The sequence below is a fragment of the Astyanax mexicanus genome, chromosome 9 (genome assembly GCF_023375975.1).
Source record: "Astyanax mexicanus isolate ESR-SI-001 chromosome 9, AstMex3_surface, whole genome shotgun sequence".
NCBI lineage: Eukaryota > Metazoa > Chordata > Actinopteri > Characiformes > Acestrorhamphidae > Astyanax > Astyanax mexicanus.
In genome coordinates, this window is record NC_064416.1 from 41,388,523 (window position 1) to 41,410,041 (window position 21,519).

Sequence of the window (21,519 nt, forward strand, 5' to 3'; positions counted from 1 at the left end):
ACACCTCAAAAGAGCTGTGGTGCTGTTTCTCATTCAGCTTTTCATACAGATTAGTTGTTTAGTTTTTTGTATTAATGTTTAAAATATCAGAAATAGCCTTACCTTAAAGTAAAAAAATCATTCTAAATAAATTGACTTGAAAGAAGCCATAGTGCTCCTAAACTTTTGATGAGGGCTGTATTTTTCATTCATCTTTCTTCTTTCTTTTCATTCTCTTTTCATTTTAAAGCAGCTCTTTTTGGATTCTTTTAAATTTCTGGATCTGACCACGGGGTTTAGAGAGCTTTTTCACTCTCTCTCTCACTGACCCACTTTATACAAACACAAAACTCACTCTCTTCTTTCCACTCCCGTCCCATCACCCCGTATCTCTTCTCTAGCTGTAAAGTGTTTGTTTTCAGAGCATGTAAAAAGGTACGGTAACTCGGGGAGCGCGCCGATCGGAGGAGCGCAGGCGGCCGCAGGTGTTTTTCAGCTGGCTGGAGCTGAAGTGGACGGACTAACGGACGTCTGGCCTGCGGGCTAGTTGAGTGTGCAGTCAGGCAGAGCGCTGTTTGTTTGTGGGAAGCCGTATGCAGAGGCTAAAGCTCCGGTCCAGCTCCGGTCAGTCAGGCTTTCTCAGTAAGATAAAGACTGCTGCCCATTCTGACCAATCAGGCCAATTTCACACACGTATGAAGCCTCTGTGCCTCAGTACAGGCTTTAAAAACTCCATGGATTTAAAACAAGAGCTTTATGGACTATAGAATTCTCACTAAACCCTGCTCAAAGGCGAGTTGTAATGCTCATTGCTATCTTACGCCTCACCATCAGTCCATTTTCACGCCTTGTACCTGCACTGTTCAAACAGCCTAAACAAAGAATATGGGTGTGGTGGTCTGGAAGTGAGGTGTGTTATAGTACATTTCTGGTGTATTGTTATCTTAGCTTCGAAAAAACACAGGTGCACCACTGACTGATTAGAACCCTGACAACAGTCAGCAGTCACACGTTCATTGCTATCTTGGCAACGCAGGTGCACCACTCACGCTTCTTTTGCGTGCTTTATGCTGCGCAAGGTGTACTTTTCTTGCTGTTTCGATAGCAAAGACACCAAGAAATGCCCTAATTCAAGCTGCACAGCTCGCTGTGCGCTTCAGCCTGCACTAACAGTAACTATCAGTCTGTTAAGCTTACGCTGTGGTTCTAAAATTCTCTATTAGCACTTTTCCACCACAAAGCACCGATGTGGAACCAGCATTGTTCTGGTTTAAAAAACGTAATTTAATTTTGCGTTTACACAAACAAAAACGCGTTCTGGAACCAGGAACGTTCGTTCACAACATTAATCAAATCAAAGTTCACAGAATCAAATCTGAGTTGTTTATGTCTATTTGATGTTCTCTAGAATTTCAGGAGAAACTTGAAGGGAGCACTAGGAAGAAGTAACTGTATTATGGACTGGTAGAGTATTTAGCTGGTGTAATTGCAGACTGGTTAGCTGAAAAGCACCACAGTTTTTATAAGCCCAAATAGAACTGGTTCAAGAACCAGAAAAGAAGAGTTCTTTTGGTGAACACTGTAGTTCATTTGTAGTTCTTGAATTCTCACTATTATTGCAGGTTTAACATGTTCAGTGTGAGTCCTACATTCATATAGAAGTGCATCCTAACAGTGAGAACTCTGTCTTTCCTTTAAAACCTGCATGTTTTTGCTGCTCTAACGCACCTGATTTATCTGATGAAGAGCCTGTAATTAGCTGATGAGCTGAATTACAGCACAAGAGGCACAGCAGCAGTTTCCAGAGAACTGGAGTTGTCAAACACTGCACTGCCTGATACAAACTTTCATCCTTTGAGCCTTTGATCACTGATGCAACGTTTCCCATGACTTTTGTGCGAGCTAAAGAATATGTGGGATATGTGTTTTATGTCTCCTGTGTTAAATGTGGATGTGATTTCGGATTGCATGGACAATTCTTGCCAGATGATTATTAGCACCAACTAAGCTGTCCACTGTGGGTGGTGATGTCTTCTAGGATGCGTTTATGGGATGGTACACATGTGATACTGTGAATAGAGGGGTGTTATCCTCTTTCTGTTTTTTTTTTTTTTAAACTTGCTGATGTAACTTGGCTAAGATTACACTCTCTAGACTACATAACTCTGGGTTTCTATTGGTTGGGAAAAGCATTCAACTAAAGTGTCTTGTTACATGTCCTGTCCATTTGACACCCCCTTCTCAAACTCTTAAAAATGGGATAATTCACATTGCCTTGCCATAAACACAGTGGCCAGTGTATTGTTTCCCTCAGATGTAACTAGGGGCAGAGGAGAGTAACATGAGGTGTGTGGTGGTGGATGGAAGGGAAGAACCTTTAACTTTAAATCTTTAAATATTATTTTATTATTTTTAAAGATGCAGGTGATTTAAGACAATAAAATGTACCGAGACGTAAATACAATGTACAGCGGAAAAGCTAAATACAGTATGCATTAGATTGGTTAAAAAAGGATGGACGTATTATTATGGTTTACGCATAAACTACTCTCCGCCAGGCGAAGGTGGACAATGGATAGTGCCAAAGAAAAGAAAAAAACAGTAAACCTGCCTAGCCAGGACTTACCCAACCCGGAAAAATCACATCGCTGTGGGTAGGCAGAGAAATCCATTATTGCCAATACTGATACCGATACTGATACTTTTTACTACTACGATTTACTTATGTGAAGGGGAGAGCAATGTATCAGAATGTATTAGGTGACTGCATCATCAATATTCAACGTTGAATGTAAACTTGAATTTTCATGATTATTTAATTATTTCATGATTATTGTATTATTTTGGGGTGAAAAGGGGAGTGGGCTAATTGAGCATAAGTGAAGTGAGAGAAGAACAGTGTGTTGTTAGTTCAGTCGGTCACTCTGTCAATACCTGGAATTGTACCGAAGAGAAACTGAAACTTAAGAATCGATCTCATCACACAAGTACCGATCCATACCCAATACCAACATTGGTATCGATACTATCCATATTTTAAATCGATCCGTCCACCCCTATTACATGTGGGGAAAGCAACAGAGTGTGAGATATCTCAAACAGGTAAGCAGGACTGCTAGAACTTAACAGCCAAAACGCAAGAGGAAGAGGGAAGAGGAAAAAAAAAACACAAAAAAGAACATATGCACTGACACGTAACAGCCAGTGTTCATCTTCACTCACAAGATAACACCTCACAGCCTTTACAGCAGTTGTGGGTTGAGTGTTGAGTGAGGTAACACTTTGTGATTGATCCACACGCTGCTGTTCCGTTGTTGTAAAATATCAGGGTATTTATAGACAGCAATGTTCCAACAGTGCACATCCTAATAACACACGTGCCAGCATTCATTACAGGAAAATGACCGTCGACAGGTGTGTTTCAGCCTCAGCGCCGAGAGCCCCGCTGTCATACTTCACCCCTCAGACATCGATCAGGTCCAGTATTTATTCCACCGGGTCGAGGGGTGAATTAACATGGACACTTGAGTTAACTCAACCTTGATTGATTCATAAGTCAGCCGGATCACTCGATATTTATTCATTTACGCGGCACGTTCTGAGTCAGCAGACGCTCCTCGCCGTTTCCTCGCCGTTTTCCTCCAGGCCTGAAGGTTGAGAGCAATCACACAAAAGGACACATTTCCTCACCACTTACCTTGACGTCCGCCGTCCCCATCTGAGAGAGCGTCTGGCTGCCAGCTCTCGTTTGGCTCTTCTGACATTTTTCTCCTGGATCCGCCTGGAAGTGGCGTAGGACAAAAGGGTAACGTCCAAACAAACGCTGACGGTTGTCGTCTGGAAAGTCAATAAATTGCCATTATGGAATTCTGAGAGGAGAGGAGGAAAGGGCTGATGGCGATTGGAATTGGCTCATGGAGAAAAAATGCCAAAGGTCTTTTTAATGTCTCATGACAGTCGATATCGATCTTCCCAGCATCTTAAAAAGGGTGATCAGCCTCTTCCGTGTTCATAGTTACTCCTAACATCTAATAACTAAGAAACATTTTAATATCATTAGATTTTAACAATGAGATAATAATACTAGGGCTGTCAACGTTAAAGCGCTAATGTACAGTACAGGCCAAAAGTTTGGACACACCTTCTCATTCAGTGCGTTTTCTTTATGTTCATGATTATTTATATTGTAGATTCTCACTGAAGCATCAAAACTATGAATGAACACATGTTATACTTAACAAAAAATGAGCTGAACCTCCACAGTCACCGGACCTGAACCCAATCCAGATGGTTTGGGGTGAGCTGGAGCACAGAGTGAAGAAGACAAAGAGCCAACAAGTGCTAATAAACACCTCTGGGAACTCCTTCCTTTAAGACTGTTGGAAAACCATTTCAGGTGGCCACCTCTTGAAGCTCATAGAGAGAATGATGCCAAGGGTGTGCAAAGCAGTAATCAGAGCAAAGGGTGTCTATTTTGAAAAAAAAACTAGAATATAAAACATGTTTTTAGTTATTTCACCCTTTTTTGTTAAGCGCATAAAACTCCACATGTGTTCATTCATAGTTTTGATGCCTTCAGTGAGAATCTACAATGGAAAATAATCAATAACGCGTATTTTTTTTTACGCAAATTAAGCACACCACCAAGTTTGACCCTTAACTTCTGCCATAATCTAATGTTTTTTTCTGCATACATGACTTTAAAAAAGCTCAAACACAGACATCACAATGACAAAGGTGACATCCCTCACTGTGCGGTGTCGAGTCATGCATACAAGTATAAGTAGAATCACATGATCTGATCAAATATTTCCACAGGTGGCCATGCGGCATCATGAAGAGATGATTTGGGGAAAAAGTACATTTTGTTAGGAAGATGGCAGTTTGTTGCTGTTTAGTTTAATCAGGACTGGGAAATGCACAGTTTCTCATCAGTGGCTCTCATTGGATGGGACTGCATTAGCAGAATTAGCATTAGCATTAGCATTGCAAAACTGGACTCTACTAGCCCAGCTAGCCACTTAGCAGATAGATTCCTCAGTTTTTAAGCCTAGGGGCCCCATTTTATCAATCATCCTCCAATTGCACATCATGCGTCTAGATTTAGCATGTATCGGTGTGTCTTTGGTATCATGAGTGTGCAAAAAATAGGCCTTGCACAGCTTGTGCCAGTGTGCCAGTTGTTATTCCCTTTAAGAGCCAGATGATCTCTGACTTTGGCGTGTTCATATCTTAACAGTGCAGTGCTTTTGCGTGTCTCAGCAGAGAATACTGACCTATGCATTCACGCTATTAACATATGCCAGCAGCTCATATAAGGGAGCAGTAATGTTATTTTATTATTTATTCTGTTTGTTGTTTATGGAAAAGCTGGATTTGCGTGCTGCAGCTATGATATGATTGGGTGTCTGACTGTTGACTGTTGTCAAGGTTTTGTTCAGTCAGTGGCGCACCTGTATTTTTCACCACCAAGATACTAACGCTCCAAAAATGTACCTGAAAACACCTTATTTCCAGACTACCACATCCATCAGCGTAGATATATTCCTAAACTGTTATTTGAACGCCACAGACGCAAGGTGTGAAAATAGACTGTTGGCAGGGCGTAAGATAGCAATGAGCATTTTGCGCAGGGTGTACAATAGGGTCTAAGTATGCTTTGCTTTTCGTACTAAAGAAACCAGACCCATACATTCCATTACAAACTGTGTATCTGTGGAAAAAACACTCTAAAAGCCCTGTTTCCTAATCTTAATCTTGTCTAGCATTTCTCCATTCACTGTGCACTTCTCTACCTTTTACAGCTCTACTTTTTTACAGCCTTTCTGCCCATCTGTTACTGCACAGTTTATCAGTTGCCCTCCACCCCATTCATCACTGGTCAATTTCACCTACAGATCTGCTGTTGACCAGATAAATTGAGATTGAATCCACCCCCCTCCAGAATATCCAGCCAAGTGCAGCTCTGTGGTCTGAAACTGACCATTGATGAAAGGCTTCAGCCGGGGTCACCATCCCTGCTCCAGGGGAGCTACCTTTCAGCTTACTTCTTCCAGCTCCAGACACTAATCAATCCCACCTGATCCATCTAATTACCGCCCCCAGCAGTATGTTCTGACTGCAGACCAATGGGATTTGGTTCTCAAATCAGATCTGTTGAGATGACTGGCTGCACTGTTATTTGCAAGTGACCAGAATCGGATTTGCATGTCTGGACATCACAAACTTACGGATACGGGTTGGTGTGACAACAAAGTCAGTGTCAGTAACTAACTTTTGTGGCCCTATTTTAGCAGTCTATTGTAGACTGGTAGCACATAGCTTGATTTAGGGCATGTCGTGTTTCGTTGGTATCATGAGGGCACAAAAAAATGCTCCTTGCGCAGCTTGAAACACGCAAAAGGCATGTACTAATTCTCTTAATTAATCATGGGTGTGTTTTAGATATAACATCATTCCCAAGTAGCAGGTAAGCTCTGACTTTGGCGTGTTTGTATCTTAACAGTGCAACGCTGTTGTGCTTCTCAGCAGAGGATGCATGCGCACATGCTGACATGCATGCTAATGATTCAAAGGTACACCAGCAGCTCATTTAAGGGAACAGCAATGCTATTTTATTCTTTATTCTGTTGAGTTAAAAGTCAGGTTTGCATCTCTGCAGGGTGTCCATGTGTGTGTTTTACAAGCAGGGATGAACTCTGATTCTCTTTATTTTAAGGGCGCATGCGCAAGGCATGAAAATAGACTGTTGACGAGGTGTAAGATAACAACGAGCATCACCATGTGCCTTGCGCAGGGCGTACAATAGGGTGCTCCCTTGGTGCTCCTCTTAGACCCCTGCACTCCCATCACTCTGGACTTGATCAGCTCATTGTTTTAATGCCTTGTGAGTGATTTAAAAAAACACAATGAAGACTCCAGACTGGGAAATATCTTTACAAACTTGTTTGGAGTCGCATTTCAAACCACCTGCAAATGTTTGTAGGAAAGCGCAGAATTGATCAGTTAAATTGAGTTGTGCTGGATTTGTGTTAGCCTACTGGATGGTAGATCTCCAGGAGCAGGAAGTGTTCCTAATAAGGGACCAGGGAGGTAGGTTGCTTGCTTTACAGGTTGCTTGCTTGTTTACACTTGTTCACACTAGTGCCCCATTAGTAAGAAGTGGCGAGAAACGATATAAAAGTAATCATCAATCAATCAATTAATCGTCTTTTATTTTGACTCAGAAGTACATTGAGGGCAGCCCTCATTTACAACGTAGCCGAGCATTTACAAGTACAGGGATTCACATGACAGAAAATAATAACTACATCTAATCATTTTAAAATAACAGTGAAAAAAAGATAAAAATAGATGCGAATAAAAAGAATATTAAATAATAATAATAAAACTTGGTTTAGTTGATGAGAAATTAGTGTGGCGTGAGGAGGCGGGGGAGTTGTGGGTCCGCCCCACGCCAGAGCGCAAAGCCATGCCTGTCTCAGCTGGCCCGCATGAGGCCTGATTGAGCCGTCAGTTGAGACAGGCATATATACTCAGCCTCCGTCATCATTTGGGGGGACTTTGACTGGGGAGCTGAGGGCTGAGGCTGCGCCCGATAGCACCGGGGCTTGTGGAGCGGCGGCTCTCGGTAGCGCCGGGGCATTCGTTTTGAGTTGTTTTTGGGTGTGGTGGAGGGCATTTAAAATAAAGGTACGTTTGAGTTCATTTACTCCCCGTGTCTGTGTATCTCTGTGAGCTTCCTCCTTCCGGGTCACAGTGGTCATGCCCCTAACCCCAGGGGGCCTACCACATTAGGATCAAAAGAAGATCAAATTAATACAACAAAAACAGTTAAAATCAAGCTAAAACTAACTTTTACATAGTTCAATAAAAACAACAATAATAAATAATATAAATAAGAATAAAATAATAATGTAAATATAAATAATAAATAAAAGTAAATGCAGTTTAACTAACTTAATTAGCTATTGCTATAGACACAGATGATAAACAGTATCAGGAATAAGATAGAGATATACACTGCTCAAAAAAATAAAGGGAACACTCAAATAACACAATATAACTCCAAGTAAATCAAACTTCTGTGAAATTAAACTGTCCACTTAGGAAGCAACACTGATTGACAATCAATTTCACCTGCTGTTGTGCAAATGGAATAGACAACAGGTGGAAATTATTGGCAATTAGCAAGACACACTCAATAAAGGAGTGGTTCTGCAGGTGGGGACCACAGACCACTTCTCAGAACCTATGCTGTCTGGCTGATGTTTTGGTCAGTTTTGAATGTTGGTGGTGCTTTCACACTCGTGGTAGCATGAGACGGACTCTACAACCCACACAAGTGGCTCAGGTAGTGCAGCTCATCCAGATGGCACATCAATGCGAGCTGTGGCAAGAAGGTTTGCTGTGTCTGTCAGCGTAGTGTCCAGAGGCTGGAGGCGCTACCAGGGGACAGGCCAGTACACCAGGAGATGTGGAGGAGGCCGTAGGAGGGCAACAACCCAGCAGCAGGACCGCTACCTCCGCCTTTGTGCAAGAAGGAACAGGAGGAGCACTGCCAGAGCCCTGCAAAATGACCTCCAGCAGGCCACAAATGTGCATGTGTCTGCACAAACGGTTAGAAACCGACTCCATGAGGATGGTATGAGGGCCCGACGTCCACAGATGGGGGTTGTGCTCACAGCCCAACACCGTGCAGGACGCTTGGCATTTGCCAGAGAACACCAGGATTGGCAAATTCGCCACTGGCGCCTTGTGCTCTTCACAGATGAAAGCAGGTTCACACTGAGCACATGACAGACGTGACAGAGTCTGGAGACGCCGTGGAGAGCGGTCTGCTGCCTGCAACATCCTTCAGCATGACCGGTTTGGCAGTGGGTCAGTAATGGTGTGGGGTGGCATTTCTTTGGAGGGCCGCACAGCCCTCCATGTGCTCACCAGAGGTAGCCTGACTGCCATTAGGTACCGAGATGAGATCCTCAGACCCCTTGTGAGACCATATGCTGGTGCGGTTGGCCCTGGGTTCCTCCTAATGCAGGACAATGCTAGACCTCATGTGGCTGGAGTGTGTCAGCAGTTCCTGCAAGATGAAGGCATTGAAGCTATGGACTGGCCCGCCCGTTCCCCAGACCTGAATCTGATTGAGCACATCTGGGACATCATGTCTCGCTCCATCCACCAACGTCACGTTGCACCACAGACTGTCCAGGAGTTGGCGGATGCTTTAGTCCAGGTCTGGGAGGAGATCCCTCAGGAGACCATCCGCCACCTCATCAGGAGCATGCCCAGGCGTTGTAGGGAGGTCATACAGGCACGTGGAGGCCACACACAATACTGAGCCTCATTTTGACTTGTTTTAAGGACATTACATTAAAGTTGGATCAGCCTTTAGTGTGTTTTTTCACTTTAATTTTGTGTGTGGCTCCAAATCCAGGCCTCCATTGGTTAATAAATTTGATTTCCATTGATGATTTTTGTGTGATTTTGTTGTCAGCACATTCAACTTTGTACAGAACAAAGTATTCAATGAGAATATTTCATTCATTCAGATCTAGGATGTGTTATTTGAGTGTTCCCTTTATTTTTTTGAGCAGTGTATATAGACTTACGGACAGACAGAGACTTTATTATTGATCCTGAAGGAAATGTAGGCATCCAGCAGCTCAGTGTAGCAGTTCACTTTAAGAGAACCTTTTTATTCTTTACTTTCCTTGTTCATCTTGTATTATATTGCAGTGGAATAAGGTGGCATCTATAAATGATCTGGGTGATGGAATTGAACACGTTGAAAATACAGTAGTATAGATCTGTAAATTAACTGGGTAACAGAACACACTTCAATTGAACCAAAAATCTGTCCCAACGTTATTGTGTTGTATTGTGGTCACCCACCACAGATCAGGATCTCGCCACCCAGTGCATTCCACCTGCCTCAGACGAGTTACTCAGTCTCCACTGCCCATTACATCCGAGTTTATATAAACTCTAAATAGGAAATTCTGCTTCCACTGCAGATGTAGATATTCACCTGAATATATTACAGTTTTTCCTAAATGTTTAAACGCATTTCTAGAAACTTGGCTCAGTGTCTCAAAACTCTAAACACAAACTGAAAATGATTAACTGCTTTGTTGAAACTCTACAAATCTCCAGCAAAACTGATTCCTTCCACCAAAACAACACACACAGATATTTTATGCTTATCTCTTACAGAGCATCAAATAAACACTGACAAGATAAATTCAGAGCACTGTTATCAGAAGTATTTGGTTGTGTTTTTGACTTCATGAGGCCGCTGTACAAATTCAAATGCAGACAAGTCCATGGAAATATGTTGGCTTTCTGTTATTTTTATTTATTTGGTGTGGTGTAGGACCCCCCATTTACAGTACTACACAAATGTAAGCTATATCTACTGTATGTAGTTTGTTGCAAAACTGTAATTTTCACCTATGTAAGTACAATGAGAAACATGATGAGGAAAATCAGTTTACACACAAAGAGGAAACAAAAATGTATTTATTGCAAAATGCAAAGAATCAGATCACTGTTCATCAGACCTCTGATCTCGGTCAGGCAAGAAGACCTCATCTACATCAACTGCAATATTCTCCCTCGCCAAACAGCGGGGGGAAAACGCCTTGCATGGCAAATCCATCTTTGGCAATCATCTGCGTGGATGTCTTCACATGCCTCCCCCATTACATGAATTAGCGTTAGAGTTTAGCAGTTTGGAGTCACAATGTCGACACATGAGCTTCATGTTTTTGGATTTGTGTGCATAGTTCCACATTTTATGTGTATACAATGTGGAAAAACTGTAAACCCCTGTGGATGATTAATGACTTAACATTCATTTATAAGTTGTCTGACCAGAGGAGGATGGGTGCCCCCTTATATGTTAGCCTTAATAGTACATTTGCTAGTATATGTGATTATACAAGGCATACCTGTCAAGGCTTTCCTGTTTTGGCCGGGAAACTACCGTATTTTACTGCTCATTCCCGCCGTCCTCCTGTATTAGTATTTTTTGCGTAAATTTCCCGTTTTCTATTAACATAAAAAATACAGGCACTGTGGGAATGGGAAATCTCTTACCAAAAATGGAGCCGGATCAAGGAGAAAGTCCCGCCTTTAGGGGAAACAGCCAATTAGCTTGCTGGTTTTCGGCGCGAGGAGAAGGGCCGGTGTGGGAACTGTCAGTTGTTATAATTTGTTGAAATCTTATTAAGTAAGATTTGTTATTAAATCGTTTTAAGTACTGTGGTGTAATTTATTATTTAGAAGGGGTAGAAGAGATGGTTGAGCTGGAGAGAGAGAGAGAGAGAGAGAGAGAGAACATGTGGAGAGGACTGAAATTAACTGAACTGATCAGGAGTGGACTGATCATAGAGAGGAGTATTAATTAAAGAGTATTAATTGTGTAGACCCTTAGGACTGATATGTATTAATTCTTTTAATAATTTGTTTCAGTGTGTTATAAAAGGCAAAATAACAATTTAGAAACAAGTGAATAGTTTACATTATTACATTGCTACATGGAACACATCGTTGACGTACTGTTTTGCATACTTTATTAAGGAATGGATTCACTGATGATGCACCCTTTGTTTAATTTTAAATCCATTACATTAAAAATATATATATAAAAAGTAAATAAAAAAAAAGTGGAGATTTCATGTAAATATCTAGAAAAGGGTTTTATTTAGGCTCTATTAAAAGAATTGCATATGTAGGAATGTACATAACATTTCAGTGTCAACAAAGGTAGACCTATCAGATTCTAAATATCTAATTGTAGTTTGTAAGTGGTTCACGGGTACACTCTAAGAAATATAAGTACAGATTTGTACTTAAAAGAGTACAAAGCTTGTCGCTGGGGCTGTACCTTATACTGAGGTACAAAAAAGTACCTTTCAGTGAAAAAGTCTTTTTTGTACCCATGGTTTTTGTGGCAGTAAAGATTATAAAGATTATAAACATTATCATCCTGAACATGGCTCAAAAACTTGATGATCCAAAATTGTCTGGCTTTCAAATAAAAAATGTGCAATTAAAATATATATTGTTTATTAGTGCAGTGATACAGAATACTGAATGTACCCTTTTAGGTGGTTAAATTGTACAAATCTGTACTTATTTTTGTTAGAAATTACTTTGTACTTCAGAGGGAACAGATCTGACCCTGTAAAGACCAATATTGTACCTTTAAGGGTACAATTATGAAGAGTGTACAAAAAAGTACTCATATCGTACCTCTGTTTTTTAGAGTGTGGTTATTTTAGATTTCTTGTAAACCTGTTTAAAAATGTAAGGGATACTGAACCTCGGTTGGGCTGGTGGGACAGCTAGAAGCAGGCGGTGGAAAATTTCCCTTATTTTTAAATTCAAAACTTGACAGGTATGATATAGGGTACATGTGAGTCTTGGTTCCTCCCAGTGTTTCTTCCTCCGACAGCTCTGATGGAGTTTCTTTCTTTGTGTCTATTGTTCACTGGAGGTTCTGTATTGTATTTTTAATGTTTTGTCTGATTCTCTGTTCTGCTCCCACATTTCTGTGAAGCTTCTTTGCAAAACCACCAGTTGTAAAAAAAAAAAAAAAAAGAAAAAAAAAGTGCTGTTTAAATAAACCTGATTTGATTAGATTAGATTTTTTTACATTTCGTGCTGTGTTTGACGTGCAGGTGCACACTGTTTAAACACGCTGCTCTGCTTTGTGTACATTTGATTCATAATGTAGTGTAAAAATACTAGCAGAGCACTGCAGGGCTGTGTTTATTTCCCCTGACCCACAGCTTAATTTGTGTGCGGCTTTATTTTCCTTCCCCTTTTCCGTATTTGATTGTCATCTCTATAAATCCGTCTGTTGTTTTGTGATGGGCTATAATAAGTGCGGCTTGTTTGGGTAATTACGGATCGGGCAGAATATAAACAAGCCTGCTCTCCCGGCAGGGTACATTAATATGTGCCATCTTTATATGTGTGTGTGGGTGTGTGTATGGTGTGTGTTTTGTGTGTGTGTATGTGTGTGTTTTCTGCTTCTATTGAGCCAGGCAGGAAGTGTATATATCTGCACGCACTGAGGCACCTGATGGTATGTTTCAGTAAACAGGCACTGGAGAATTATTAAGAATATAAACATGCTCACGCCTTCTACCTATTTTTTATAGCTTTTTTCATGTTTAAAAATTCCTCGAAGATCTTCAAGTCCCACAGTTCAAATTTACAGCCATAAACAGCAAGCAAAATAGGTCCCAACTCCCTCGTTATTGTGCTTTCCGCGCAAAACTTTTATTTTCTATGTTACTGACTAAACGCCGGTAAAATGCAGCAATGAGAACAGAGGATAGACGTATGATTTTTCATCAGCTTGGCTATTTGGAAAAAAAAAGACAAGAGGGGAGAAAAGAACTCCAAGAAGGGCTGGAGTTCCTGCAGCTTCAGCTTGTCATAGAAAGTGTGTCCCCTCTTAGGGGGTTTTGACACCTGTAGTTCGTTTCTTTGGTCCAAATCAGTTGATAAATTTGTTTATTTGGAGCGTTTCTCCATCTGTTTGGTTTGGTTTCACACAGGCATAAACCTAAACGCACCAAAATGTGCACCAATAAACAACAGCGTTTATTCATAGCTGTGGTGATTAGCGTTATCTGGCTAATATATCAGTTTGAATTGCGCCTGAATTGCGGAGTTTAGCTAAAATAAATAACGAACTATATTTAATAGCTGGGTCAGATCGAGTCCTAATTACGTTCTCACCACAAGCGAACCGATCCAAAGTTTATGTGGGACCTTCTCTAGGTGTTCTCGGTCCGGTTGTTTTAATCCACACCCGAGTGTAATTACTGTTTTCATACCTGTGCAGATAAACCGCACTAAGGGTACAAATGAACCAGAGTTCGTTCTTACTGGAACAAATAGTGCTGTTGTAAAAACATCCTAAGTTAAAGGGAGGAGAGGGGATTCATAGGATGTTAGATTGGAAAGAGGATGCGCTTCAGGCATGTGAGGGAATTTAGTTCCACTCTTCTTTACGGAATTGTTTTAATTTAGACATATTAGAGGATTCGTCAGCATAAACCTCCTGTTTAAAATCACCCACAGCATCTCAATCAGACTTTGACTAGACTACTCCAAAACTTTTTATTTATTTATTTATTTATTTTACTGTTCAGACTTCTTTGTGTGCTTTGAATCATTGTCCTGCTGCAGAACCCAAGTACACCTGAGCGTAAGGGTACAAATGTCACGCAGCCTTGTTCTCCTTCCACACTACCGGACTCCATTTCTCAGAATTCCGCTGGTTATGACATCAATAATAACCTTTCACCTTCACCCAATCGCGTTACGCTCTGATTCACCTGTGTTCTAAATTACTTCCGGTTCATTCTTGTCTAGCTCCTGTATTTAAGGCATCCGTTTGTAAACAAACACCGTGAGGTATTGTCGACTCATGTTGCATACTAAGCGTTTTCCTATGTTCTGTTTTTGCTTTCTTGTTACGACCCTGTTTTCGGATTATCGGTTTATGTCTTTTGTTTTGCCCTTATTGGATTTGTTGTACGGTTGGACTGTTTCTCGGTTTCGAACTCGGACTGTATTTTTGACTACGTCTTCTGGTATCAGTGAGACCGCTGTTTGCCTGGCTTTCCTGTTAGCAGTATCTGTTAGCTTGCCTGCTAATAAACCTGTTTGTACTTTTAACTCGGCTCGCGTCACTCCTCACTACCTGGCGTCACAACAAACTGATGGACGGACATTCTCCTTCAGGATTTTTTTATGTTTTGGTAAAGAGCAGAATTCACGGTTCCATCAGTTACAGCAGGTTGTCCAGGTCCTGAAGCAGCAAAGCAGCAAAACTGCTTCTTGTATTTATTCAGTTTATCTTTGTCTGATACTAAAGTTTGTTTGGTAACCTGAATATTGTATGACAAAAAGGATAACAAAACTACCTTAAGCTTTATTACGATGGTAGAGTCAAAAGAAGTTAAAGTTTTATATAGCATCCTGTAGCACATTTACCCACATATGTTTTTTGATGCTTTGTTTACTTCTTTAAGGTGCTGCTATGTGGGTCAGCCAGACCTCCTCCTGTACCAGTTTTCTCTAGTCTCTTAAAAAGTGTCCAGTCTTTTAAAAGTGTAGAAAATAGTACTCACCACACTCTGACTTCAACTGCAATTTATCTAAAGGAAAAAGAAGTGGTTTTCTCCTGCTGGTTAATACAATGCTTGTGTATATGCTGCTGTTGATATGCTAATTAGACCTGGCTCTGCTGCCTGACTCCACCCCCTTCTCCGCAGTAGCAAGTTAGTTTCCAGTAGTTTTCGGGAAAGGCGTGCACAAACTTCAATTTCCGTAAAGAGACACACAACTGCTGGCACACTGTAAAAAATAAAACTTAAAAATTTTCTGCTTATTGTGATTTTTAAGTCAGCTGAATGAGAAATACTGAATTGCACCCTAAAATATTGCAAACAAATCACCCCAACGTACTTTATTAAGTTTCTTGTTAAAAGTTGGTCTAACTAAATAATCTGTGTTGTCAAAATGTACTAATTGTAGTTGAACCCTAGTCAAGGCCAAACCAACCACTCTGCACTACTGCACATGCTCAGTTTGACACCTTTTTTTGATTGGGGTCTACGGAGCAATTCTGCAGGGGTTTTGCACTTGATGTTAATCACGCTATTTGCATTTTCCACAAGCTGCCTTCACTTGGAATTTGCATATGTGTTATATAATAGTAACTGCCTTGCCTCTGTGTTGAAGGCTGTAAGAGCAAGTTACTATATTTTGTGTTGCTGAGGCCATGCCTGACAACAAGGTGGTTATGTTATAATCATAAAATCTGCATAAATTCCAAATACCCAGTTGCTATGTTAAATTAACAAAAATATAGTGTTGCACCCGCTTTTGATTTATGTAAAAAATTTCATTTGTGCAACTTTTTTTTTTAGTTGGTCCTAAAGGATACTCAGCAAAACTTGCAAAACAAATTTTGTAGAACTTAAATCAGGCCAACTAAAGACACAAATTACATTTTGAATTTGGTGAGATTTTATATTTGAAGTTTCAATGCATGTGAAAAACGAATGATCTGAGCTAAAGATTTCTGGTTGGCACAACTGCATGTGGTTTTCTTCAAAACTTAAAAAACTGAGTTGGTCTCAAAACTCAAGAATCTAGTGCAGTAAGTTGCCTTAATATTTTGAGTTTTCTCAGCTTTTTTATTTTTACAGTGCAATTAATAAAATATGGGTTTTTATGCAGTAAAAACTTTCACTTTTAGTTCTAACACAATCTGTTCCAGCACTGCTTTACTACAAAGAAAGACTTGATTTTTTTTAAAATCCAAAGCTCAGTGTATTTCCATTGCTACTGACCAGTTGCAAGCTGTTAACCAATGAATTGACCCAATGAATGGATTCATGGTTTGTGGTGCAAAACTAAAGAAAACCAAACTAAAGAAATTAAACACACCAGGCAAATAATAGCTAATTCAATGAGTTCGGGCTAAATGAAGGGAAATGTTTCAAATTTCCTTTAAAAAGAATTCTTTAAAACCAAAACAGCCCTGAGGAGCCTCAAGCCGTGACTGTTTCTTTAGTCTGAATGTTTTGGTGGTTGTGTGTTTTCTCCAGCGTTTGCAGTTAAAGCCTTCAGCTCCTCCTGAGTGGTAGTTGACCTGCTGATAGCCTCTGTGATTAGTCTGCTGCTTGCTTGATGACCCTGATCAGGATGAGGTCTAACACACATCACACCCCCCTCACTTCCTAGTGACTGTTTTAACAGCTTTCCAAAGGACCATCACAACACTCTTCACCCTTCAGACGTCTACTGTTATTATTGTTATTGTTTTATACTTTCAGTTAGCATAGGTGTAATAATCCAATTATTACATGACAAACGACCATTCGTAATGTTAATTCTTAATTTAATGACATTTAGATTTGATTTACATCCTGTATTTCCAAAAAACTACTCAAAAATACTATATAGAACAATAAAAAAATATATTATTCTACAAACAGAAACAGTGTACACGCAGTAAGCATAAATAAGTATGAGTATATGTGAGTTCATAAACATCTTTATTATATATTAATACACTGGAATAGGAGCTATTCAACAACAAATAACCTGAAATAAATACAAAACAATAGAGCCATTATTATTATTATTATTATTATTATTATTATTATTATTATTATTATTATTATGAACATTTTCTTTAAACGTGGTTATGAGTGCAAAAAAAAAAAAGTTAATCATTCAAATATATTAATTCAGAAAATAATGTATATATGTATGTACAATATAAAGAAAAAATAGCTGAGTTAGCTGAATATAAATATTTTCTATACTCTCTATTTGTTTAATGTATACTCACACAGACTCCCGGTCAAAAGTTTCAGAACACCCCTCTGTTGTGTAGTTGTCCAGTAGCAGTGCTGTATGTCCCAAACAAGCTGATTTTTTCTGATCTAATCAACAACTTTATTAATGCTTATCACTTCACCAGTTTCACTGCTGAAACTAAGACTCCACTGTTAAGCTGAAGAGCTAAAGGCTGAAGCTGTTTCAATGTGAGTCAGCCAAACGTAACTCTTCTTGTAGCAGTTTTCTCCATTTTTTTTTTTTTTTTGAAGGTCCAAGTTTTTTGAAGGTGCAGGAAAATATTCAGGAAGTACTCAACGCTCTCTGGCTTCACCTGTAATTTCTCAGAGGGCAGGCAAAAATCAAGATCGGTAAATACCTGTGTAAAGTGTGCGTAACAGGTGAAATCAATACTCAGGTGATTGGCTTCTGTGAGACTTCCAGAGACTGGAGATCGCAGGTACAGCTGAGTGTGGGAGAGACAGGAGTGCTTTTCAAAGAGTACAGAATCAGTATAGTAATATTGTTTTTATCACATTTAATTTAATCGTTTTTATTAAATTAGACTGAGCTGAATTAGTCTTTGAGGTCTGTCTGATTTTGCTCTTTTTGAAAGAGTCAAGAGACATGTTCTTGTTTACAAGGAAATGTATTGTTGTAAGACTTTTTGATTATTTGCAAAGATTGAACACTTTTGGGGAACTGAACCCAAGACATTCAGGTCAGTTCTCTGCACAATATTCTATTTATATGTACAGAAGAGAACAAATGAAATCAGAAATGAATGAAATGCACTGGCTTTATTGTACTGTGAGTTGGAATGGGTAAAGGAAGTGGTTGATGTTGGCTTGGTGGCTTTCAGGTCAATATCTGAGCTGTTGTTAGATGTGATATATTGGGGAAATATACCTTTTTTTTTCCTTTTATATCCCAGTCCAGGCCGGTCCTCAGGGGTGTGCTTTATGTGATAAATAAAGGTTGTGGTGTTTGGATCTATATCCAGGTCAGTCCTCGCTGTACAATGTGTGTAATGAGGTCATACAGTTCAGATCTTTATTAGTCCTTTATAAGTCCTTTATGGAGTTTGTTGCTTATTGAAAGTATTGAATAAACTATCATGAATTCATGAATTCACTCTCCTTTTGATCTTTTAGTTTTAGTTTCTCAGTAACACAGTAATTCACGTTTGGCTTTGTAGTATATTTAAAAGCTCCAGGAAATTGGTTTATATTTTTAATAAATTTAGTTTTTTTTGTTGTTTTTTTATGTCTTTCAGGGTTTTTTTTAATTATTATTTTCTTCTTGTTTTTTTTAAATATATTTTTGTCTCATATCATATCTGTGTCAGTGTGATTGGTGTGTGAATAAGTATGTTGTGTATGTGTCAGTGTGTTCTCTTGTCACTGCTGGGTGGTTTCTATATGTGTGTGTGTGTGATTAATCAGGGTTTTCGTTTTGTGTGTGTGTGTGTGTGTGATCACAGGTCAGTCGACGGCCGGCCCGGTGGGGGAGGTGCTGATGCAGGTGGATCTCATCTCTCACCCAGGCACAGGGGAACACAAAGTCAGCGTGAAGGGTAAGCCCAAAAACACAAAACACACACACACACATACACACACACACACACGAACATACACACACGCACTGGAGGTCATATAAAAATAATTTTATTTTAAATTGTCGTCTGCCCTTTATATAGCTTTCATTCTACCTGTCATGCTAAATTGACCAATAGGAGAAGTCCAACGTTAATTGGAGTAATGAATATTCATCAATTAATGTGCAATAATCTTTCCATAGGCCCTCTAGGGGTATCTATCTATCTATCTATCTATCTATCTATCTATCTATCTATCTATCTATCTATCTATCTATCTATCTATCTATCTATCTATCTATCTATCTATCTATCTATCTATCTATCTATCTATCTATCTATCTATCTACCCACCCACCCTTATCAGGCCTCCCTTCAACTCTAATAATTTGCTTGATTGCCTGCCTTGCCATGAGCACACTGGCACTTACACTCACCTGCCACTTTAGTAGGTACACCTGTCCAACTGCTTATTAGTGCAAATCGGCCATGGCACATGGCAGCAACTCAATGTATTTAGGCATGTAGACATGGCCAAGCTGATCTGCTGCAGTTCAAACCATCAGAGCATCAGAATAGAAAGAGAAAAGGTGATTTAAGTGAGTTTAAACAGGGCATGGTTGGTTGTTGGTGTCAGAAGGGCTGGTCTGAGTATTTCAGAAACTGATACTGATCTACTGAGATTTTCACTCAATTTCACCATCTCTAGAGTTCACAGAAAATGATCTGAAAAAAAAAAAAATAAAAAATATCCAGTGAGCTGATATCAGTTCAGTTCAGTTCTGTGGGAGTAAATGTCTTGTTGATGCCAGAGGTCAGAGGAGAAGGACCAGACTGATTCCAGCTGATAGAACGACAACAGTAACTCAAATAACCACTCGTTACAACCGAGGTCTGCAGAAGAAGAGCATCTCTGAACATCAGCACAACACGTCCAACCTTGAGGAGGATGATGATTTACAGCAGCAGAAGACCAAGACCACACCGGGTGCAGCTCCTGCAGATGAGAACAGGAAACTGAGACTACAATTCACACAGAATCACCAAAATCAGACAATAGAAGATTAAGATACGGAAAAATGTTACCTGATCTGATGAGTCTCTGATGATTTCTGCTGCTACATTCGGTTGGTAGAATTTGGCGTCAACAACATGAAAGCATGGATCCATCCTGCCTTGTATCAACAGCTGGTTCAGGCTAGTGGTGGTGCTGAAATGGTGTGGGGGAGATTTTCCTGACACACTTTGAGTATTGTTGCTGATCATGTCCATCCCTTTATGATCACAGTGTACCTGTATCTTCTGATGCTACTTCCAGCAGGATAATGCTCCATGTTATAAAGCGTGAATCATCTCAGACTGGTTTCTTAATCTCGAGAATGAGAGAGTTCTGTACTGTACTGGAATGTCCTCCACAGTCACCAGATCTCAGTCCAGTAGAGCAGCTTTGGGATGTGGTGGAATGGGAAATTCTCATCATGGATGTGCAGCTGATGAATCTGCAGTAACTGTGTGATGCTCTCATGTTAGTATGGACTAGAATCTCTTTAGGAATATTTCTAGTAACTTGTTGAATCTGGGCCACGAAGGATTAAGGCATGGTATACATAATAAAGTGGAAGTTGAGTGTATATACTGTAGTTAGCTATATTTTACCAGTAATTAAGATGTTCCCAGTCATTAGGTAATACCCAATGTCCCAATACCAAATATTTTCATGTACAATACTAAATCTAATTTACAGAATGTGTTTTGCCCCGTTCACCTTTCATCCCATAAAAGAAGAAGCAGAGCAGACTTGCTTTAAACTAAAGCGCTGCATGCTTATTAGATTCCCTCTCTTGCTTCATTTGGCTGATAATGTTTTATGATTAAGAAGTGGCCATTAGTGGCCTCGTTATTTTATTACGGAGATAATGATACGGCTGCTCTTTAAACTTCTTTTACGCCGCGTTGTTACGATAACTCCCCTATTAAGCAGCGCTGCCTCCAGACCAGCTTCAGAAGCACATCACTTCAGAAACTCACGCAGGGAAGTGAATGAGTCGAGTTTCAGCTCCAAAAAAAAAAAAACAGCTTAATGCTTCAGGTTTATTTATTAGACTCAGACTGAGGACATTGCACTGCTACCACCTGCTGTTCTAGACCATTCTGCTCCATTAAGCAGCTCAGAACTCAGAGCTAGAGCGGATGCTGCTTTCATTCTTTAATAATGTATCATTTGTAGACCATAGCATGCACTATATTAAAAAAAAAAAAAAAAATGTCAGAAAAACTTTTGGAAACCATTCGACAAAAAAGTGCATTTAGAAAGATGGGGCCCATATTTTTACAAAATTAAGTGTTATGATAAGAAAATGTAAAATAAGGAAATAAATTGTAATTTGTAGTAAGATTAGTTAATCTGGTGTCATTTATGAACTAAAGTGGGCGCCGAGTGGTCCAGCGGTCTAAAGCGCTGCTACTATGAGCAGGAGGTCGCAGGTTCGAACCCCTGCTAATGCAGCTTAGCCATTAAGCTGCCGGCGTCAGAGGGAGCAAAATTGGCCCTGCTCCCTCTGGGT

General features: G+C 39.9%; 1 protein-coding gene across 3 annotated transcripts in view; it reads left to right on the plus strand.

Annotated features, from left to right (window-relative positions):
• Window positions 1–21,519, plus strand: part of LOC103026877 (protein unc-13 homolog C) — a 365,017-nt gene that overhangs the window by 331,666 nt on the left and 11,832 nt on the right. For all 3 annotated transcript variants that reach the window (XM_049483498.1, XM_049483499.1, XM_049483500.1), the window contains one exon: window positions 18,842–18,934. In XM_049483498.1, coding sequence (XP_049339455.1) covers window positions 18,842–18,934 — 93 coding nt within the window. The remainder of the gene's footprint in view (window positions 1–18,841; window positions 18,935–21,519) is intronic.